The sequence below is a fragment of the Chaetodon auriga genome, chromosome 4, assembly GCF_051107435.1.
Source record: "Chaetodon auriga isolate fChaAug3 chromosome 4, fChaAug3.hap1, whole genome shotgun sequence".
NCBI lineage: Eukaryota > Metazoa > Chordata > Actinopteri > Chaetodontiformes > Chaetodontidae > Chaetodon > Chaetodon auriga.
This window is the reverse complement of record NC_135077.1, coordinates 19,057,743-19,065,134: the sequence shown is the minus strand read 5'-3', so window position 1 is coordinate 19,065,134 and position 7,392 is coordinate 19,057,743. Positions and strand designations below refer to the sequence as shown.

The 7,392-nt window shown below is 42.7% G+C and overlaps 1 protein-coding gene across 1 annotated transcript; it reads right to left on the bottom strand.

Moving 5' to 3' along the window:
- Nucleotides 1-3,226: 3,226 nt before the first annotated feature.
- On the bottom strand, nucleotides 3,227-5,550 carry fgfbp1b (fibroblast growth factor binding protein 1b). The gene is made up of 2 exons (XM_076728870.1): nucleotides 5,230-5,550; nucleotides 3,227-4,695 (listed from the first exon to the last, which is right to left on the bottom strand). Exon 2 carries the CDS (start codon nucleotides 4,676-4,678, stop codon nucleotides 3,989-3,991), a length of 690 nt encoding a protein of 229 aa, XP_076584985.1. The 5' UTR covers nucleotides 4,679-4,695; nucleotides 5,230-5,550; the 3' UTR covers nucleotides 3,227-3,988.
- Nucleotides 5,551-7,392: the final 1,842 nt, after the last annotated feature.

The following is a 7,392-nucleotide window of genomic DNA, read 5'->3' as shown; positions in this document are numbered from 1 at the left end:
CCTGACTGGGCTGTTCTTAAGGCTTTACACATCACAGAGAGAGAGCTGTACAAGGTGACATTAAAGGGCCAGTCCACCAATTTTACACGTCAAAGTCAATTTAATAGTCATGGTCGCTCATGAAAACAGCTCATGTGTTTGATGGCTGTGAAGGTGCTTTGAAAGTACCATAAAAGTCTACAATTGTTTAACAGAAAGCGTGTTTTACTCACTGGGAGGACAAAGTTTGAAAGATGTGGACATCCACGAGGCAGGATGAGTGCAATGAAAGATGCTGTTAACTTCCTGGATCGTATGATTTTGGAACTTGATGCACATCAGGCACCAAAAGTGTGAACGCTTGACTTTTTTACTCCCAAACCATCTCTCACACTCATGATGAAGATTGTGATTGGTCGGTGAAAGTCCTTTCTGTCCCGCTCGGATCTTTAACGACTCTGATGCTCAGGTTTTTGTGGGCATCTTTGTGTACCTGTGTGCTCGAATGTGTGTGTGCTGATAATATCCTGATACACACCAAGCAGAGCTGGAACTTCCTACAACCAAATTCCGCTGAAAACACCTGTTATGATAGAGGCTGGAATCTCACACACACACACACACACACACACACACACACACACACAAACACACCCTGTTATCATGAGCAAACATGTTACCAGTCTATAATCCACTATCTGTTCATGAGATCTTTAATCAGGCCTGTGATTTGTTGACCTTTCAGTGTGTGAAAGAAACAGGAAGCCACCTTAACCACGCCCACCCCCATTTTAACCGCTCATTCACCACGTCTGCTCTTGGGTGGCATATTTGTGAATTGAAAATATGTGTTTTTATCTTAATTCTACCAAAGTTAAACTCACCCTCCCTCTTTTTCCGCTGAATATCACAGTACTTTCATGTGTACACACACAGAACAGCCACTAAACCACTTGAAGCACCTTCCATTTTCTCCCACAGAACATTATGGAGGTCTGTCAAAAGTTAGTGTGTGCAGGCACAAACACAGACACAACCGAGGCTTTACATCTTTATGTGCCAGTTCAGATGCATTCAGAGGCTGTTCAGGCATTGGAGTGGCTCTTTCAGAGCTTTATAAAAATCAGTTAATCTCTCAGTCACTTTTTTAAATTAATCCAAAGACCATTCAGAGCCCAAAGCGACTTATTTGCTTTAGAGAAAACAGTGTCACCACAAAATCCATTTAGTAGCTGTTCTGAAGCTTGGAGATTGCCCGGTAGTTGAAGCTTAAAACTTTAACTCCCTATTATCGCCTGGATCTGAGCTCACCTCGGCTTTATGGAGCTTCACAGTGAGTTTCAGCTCATTGTTTAGCTGTCTGGCCCTCATCTTTACTGTTCTGCTTCACTCTCGCTGCTCATTTTCAGCCACAACAGGCAGCGACAAAGCTCGAAAAACCCACTGACCACTTAGCAACGAGCTGGTGAACACAGATATTTCCCTCAGGAGGTGGTGGGGACCAAAAACAGAGATAAAGTGAGTGAAGGCCAGAGACACAACAACAAAGATAATGCTGCTCCATCGCTGCTAGATGTTCAAATAAACAACTGTTTGCTAAAAAGATCATCATATGAACATAAAATTTGCCTTGAGAGGCAGCTGGATTTGCAAGATATGCACCCTTTTCCAAATGGTTTCCAAGATGATCCTTCGAAACAAACCATCTTAAAATGTGATGACAGGTCAGTGTTGTGTTATCATGTTGTTATTGTGGTTTAAGGACTTCTCACTGATGACAGCTTTAAGGCTGAGAGTTCACAGAATCATTTCAGCACAGATGTCAGTACTCAGACTACACCTAAAAACTGCAAAACTCCACCTTGAGCCCACCCTGAATCTGATTTATAGCACTGCAGTTCCACCACTGTCTAAACATGATCCTGCCGGTGGATCACCTTTTGATCAAAGCCCGGAGGAGCCGGAAGATAAAAGAAGTAAACCCACACGATGACTAGCAGAGGTGGAGCTAATCCTTAAAGACTTTTGGATGGTATCCTCATTTCCTCCTTCACCCTTGACCTCTAACCTCTAACTACTTCCTCCTTCCTGGAATGGGCCCTTGAGCTCTGGAGAGGGAGTCGGTAAAACAATATGTCTACAAAAATCCCCTTTGTGCCATCAAAGAGAGCGGACTTCCGTTAAAAGGTGGAAATGGCTCTCTTAAGTGTCTGACCGAGGGGACAAAGAGCAGCAGGTCAGAGGTGAGGAAGGTCAAGAGCAGACAGGAAAGAATAAAATCCACATGTGGGGGTTGCACTTGTTCAAGGAATACACATTATACACACACACATGCACACACAGCTGGATCATAGCTGTCTCTATACTACCAATCTTATTATAAAAGGCTTGTAATGCAGCTGTCTGCTGTCAGGTAATTAGAGACCGCTGCAGGAAGCTGGAGGAACAAGCCTGATGTTTGAATGCCATGTGCAATCACTCCACTTGTGTGTGTGAAAAGGAGTCTTTCATCAAGAGTGTGTGGTGCTTTGAGGGCACGTCAGCAGTGGACGGGAGGAGTAAGCAGCGTGATTCACACACAGTTTAATCTGCCAAAAAATGTGGATCCTAACATAAAGTCTGAAATGATGGCAGCTGAGATTTTTAGCTGTGGATAATCTGCATGTTGTTCAATGTGAAAGCCTCCAATTTATCAAAGAAATTAAGCCATTTATTAACTCTTGAAGCCTTTTTTTCTTCAAAGGAAGTCAGAAAATCTGCTATCTGTTTATGAAAATATTAGAATACATATATGTGTAAGTGTCAGAAACACTGTTGAACAACAGAAACACTGTTGAACAAACCTGCTCAAACCTTTTTATTACATTAGATGAAGGACAGGCTGTACCTGACAGAGTGTTTGAAGTTTGGTGCTTTTTCTAATGTGATTGTTTGTATCTTGAAAGCACAAAGAAAAGTCGATCTCTGCACTGAAATGAAGAACAATGACACTTGACTGTAGGAGATCTTTAAAACGAGCTGATTTCTATTGGTTGGAAACAGTTCAGACTCTTAGGACTCCATGAGAGCAAGAAAACTGATAAAACTGGTATTTTTTCCAGTGTGTTTTTTCACATTTACAATCGACCTGTCTCACAGACCAACACACAGAAGTCACACAAAGTCCTCATCCTGTAGGACATCCCTCTGCTTCTCACCATTGACAATGACATGTCTCATATTCTTCAAAGCAACAGGACACATTGCATAAATAGAAAATATTTATTTGTGGTGCATAAATACAGTACAGTGGTGTTTACATGGCTGATGGACCAGAGGTAGAAGAAAGAACCACCCTGCTATAAAAATCAATCATCAGTTCTGTGTGACGAAGAGTGGTGCAAGAAGTATTCAGGTTGTTTGCTTGAATAAAATAATACCACACTGAAGAAATACTCTATTACAAGTAAAAAATAATCAGTACAAGTACAGATGATTTTTCAGCCAATTGTACTTATTGGATTATTACTAACAGACTGATGTGTGAGCAGCATTTCAATGGTGTATCTGATGAAGGTGAAGCTAATTTTGTATCTAATGTGTAACAATTAATCATATAATCTCATCTCATGTTTCGGATGGACATTTAAATCTGAAAAGTATCATCAAGACAAATGCAGTGAAGTACAAAGAAGTATAAAGTACAAGCGCCTCAGAATTTGAGACAGCACGTGAGAAAAGGTACTTAGTCACTTTCCACCACTGGTGATAAATTACTGCATTTAATGAAAATGAAACAGTGACCTCAGTTCAGACTGACTGACCACATTCACCTGATCAATCCACACCTGCATCAGTAATGTGGAACGTCTTTTAATGAAAATCACTGTTAAACTCTGTGAATATGCAAACTGTGGAGCGAATATGAATGAAATGTATGAAATCTGCAGACAGACGCTTCCATGTCACCTGAATGTCCTGAACTGAATCCCTGCCTTCAGTCTGATCGCGTCCTCGGCCGCTCCTGACGCTAACAGTCGTCATTTTGCAGGATGGAGAAAAAGAAGGAGCACAGACTGACCCACGAGCCGCTGCAGTGCTCCTCCGCCTTTTTCTGGTGGTCCGCGCGTCGCGTGCAGGCGGTCGGTCGCGCCGTATCAACGGTGGTGGAGTTGGCGCGAGGCTGCAGAGGCCGCGCGCTCTCCGGTTCTCCGGACTGAGCGGAGGCGACGGAGCTGAAGATGTCCAGCTTGAAGTGCGCGTCCCGAGGCGCGCGCTTGCACATGGTGGCCTTCACGAGCGCGAGGTCGTCGCGGCACGCTTTGCTTCGCAGCCTTTTGAACGCGCGGCCCACCTGCTTCCAGAAGCCCTTGGGGTCGGACTGGTAGCCCGGGCAGCGCTGAGGTTTGCCGTTGTACTCACACTGCAGGTCGGTCACGCCGCCTTTGATGCGCGCCTGTCGGTTCTCGCACTTGACCGTCAGCATGACCGCGTCCGCGACGTCTTGTGCCCCCCACGTGCACTGCATCTCCTCGTCGATGGAGAACTTTCCCCGGCCGTTCGCTGCAGTCTTGTCCCCGCTCCTCTGCGCTCTGCCCGGGGCCGGGGTCACGGCCTTGTCCGCTCCGCGGTTCTTATGACGTGCCCCGGAGGAGAGAGAGACCTGCCGCCCGATGAAGGCCAACAGCAACCAGGGAGCGAAAGTCCTCAACAGCAGCATGTCTTCTTTTAGCAGATCTGAAAGGATGATTAAAAACAAGGTAGAATCAGGTATAAAACATTTTTTTTTCCAGCAGGTTTTTATGCCGGCATGTGAACTCTGGCGCACACAAAAAGGGGCAACAACTGTGAACTGCAGCATCATTGAGTGCAGCACTGAGTTCAAGTTGTTTCCCATTACAACAGACCTACTGTTATTATACTACAGTTACATCTTGTGCAATATGACACAATTTTGGCTGTATTGTATATTTTTTTCTACTGTGCAATAGTACAAACACTGTGTTTATCATCCATATCTGACTCATGTGCAATTCAATATTTTCATGGCAGCAGTATTCTTATAATTATGTACATAATGTAAATATATGTAGTTGATTTTTTTTTTTTTTTTTTTTTTAAATTCTGTGTCCTTTTGCTGGCTGTCACAATTTAATTTCCCCTGTGTGGAATTAATAAACTTTTATCTTAAATTCAAAAACTGCAGTTGAAGTAATGAAGCCATGCTACAGTAGACTTTACAGACTTTACATAGAAGAAAGTCTAACTTACCGACAATGCCAAGTGTTCCTGTGCGTCAACGTGCGTCTTGTTTGTGAGCCTGTGTGGTGTCGCGCCTGGTTTTCATACCCATGCGGAGATCCTGCGGCACGCCCACTTTTCCCGGAACAACACATTTGCGTAAATTACGCACCTCCGCGCAAATCCATTCATTTTTTTTTTTTTTTCCTGTTGGGAGGGGAATGTGTTTTTGTTCTGGCCTGACCCGACGTGCCCAAAGTGAGCTCCCGCCTTCAGCAGAGATCAAAGAGGCGGTAAACCGAAACTGACGACGGATCGGCATGTGTGCGCAGAGCGGCTTTAACGCAAAGAGCTTAAACAAGCCAGATAACCGCGTTACAGCCCACCTCAGACACGCACACACGCAGCCGAGGAGGCTCGACTCCGACTTTCCACCAATCCGCTGCTGCATTGCAACCATGAGGGGATCCCCTCTCTTAACTCTCAGCCAACATGTGACTGGAGTTGTGTTGCCAAAGCAGAGGATAAAAAGAGCTGCGATAAGAAAACAATCTAAGTATAATAATAGTCATTAAGCATGATTATGACTGCAGAGGCACATTATAAAGTACAATAGCCTGCACCTTGTTATATGTCATACATCCTTATGTATGCATGTGTCATAATTAAACCAACTGTTGGGAGAATTGTTTAGCTTTTTGTCTTATATAGTCTTTAACATAGTTGAATACAGTGTTGCAGGTACATCTTAAGTTGGTGGGGGTTTTATTCACGGCAGACATTTTGATTTGTTATAGCAGGAAAAGGTGAGTGCCAGTCAGCCAAGATGGTGTGACAGTGGCCAGAGCTGCTAAATAGAACCATTATTGACTTAATTATTCATACATTTGCTTTTCCCATTGTGACTTGTCATAACGTTGTCCTGAAAAATTCTCACTGAGACTTCCTGGTTCCTGGTTGTTCTCATTCCCTGATGGGACGACAGTTGCTTTGTCGTTTGTTTTCGATGGTGACATTTACCACATCTTCAGTTCTAAGTGCTTTTGTTCCATCTCCAGCGCTGTTATCTGCCCAACATGTCAGCTCTCTCTCCCCATAAAGACTCATTCATAAAATCCTCCTTCCTCCATTTAGGTCCTGACATTATCTCAGTGAGGGTCTTTATGTACTCAACTCAAGTTTCATACTGTTTATTACAACAATCATTGTCATTTTTGAATAGAACTTAACCTGCGACAACTAATTTCATTTTAGTTTCTGTGCATTCATTGTTATCTTTGTTTAGCCCCTGTTAAGATGTTCTTCCTCCACATGCATGGTGTCTGTTTCTTCAGCATGAACTCAGTCCTAAGTCTGATTTATCATTTTGTCAACTTAACCAAGTATGAAGTGGAGAGTGATAAATTTCAGTATATTGCTTCAGAACAGTTCAAGTTTACCAGAACATTGCTTTACTTTTTATACACACAGAAAATGTAAGAAATAATAATATAATACAGTCTGTTTACACATTAGTATTTGTGCCTTTTTCACTGAAAGTCTGTGTAATTGCAAATGACTGAAAATATGAATAAATCAAAGGTTTTAAAAATGTCTTCCAAAGATTTTTTATGGGCATAAATGAAAATATTCCATCAGCACGTTCAGCTGGTTTTCTCAGCTCTTCTAACATGATGTATAAATAAAGTCATGTGACTGGCCAGCCACTGTTCAAGAGACCTTTCTAACAGGGAAACAGGGTCAAACACAGCTGTAATTAATGATCAACGGTGACTCTAGAACATTTGGTTTTGTGGTGAAACATCACTGAAAAGCTCCTGTTTGGATTATTGTTGGACATTAGGAATCAAAATAGAGCCACGGAAATGTAAGTTGATGCAAATAGAATAGTATTTGTTGTAAGAAAATGACAGCAAGTAAGAAGGGGCTTTAGGATTTCTCCATTCAGCACCACAAGTCCACAACACAAGCCAGTATGTAGACACAAGTCTGCACCCAGTGAATAGAAACTGAAAAAAAAAAAAAAAACACCTTCATAACTTGAAATGAAATCGTATTTAACTTTGTAAATTTGGTGTTTCTGATGCTGTGAAGTTGACCTTCACATCACAGACCGCACAGCACTGATTCTACTCCAGGGTGAGCTAATAAATCCAACCCCTCCCAAAAGAGGGAAACGTGCGGCCTCACATG

Bases quoted from the DNA above. Each gene is read 5' to 3' on its own strand.
- fgfbp1b (XM_076728870.1), bottom strand. From the start codon at position 4,678: ATGCTGCTGTTGAGGACTTTCGCTCCCTGGTTGCTGTTGGCCTTCATC.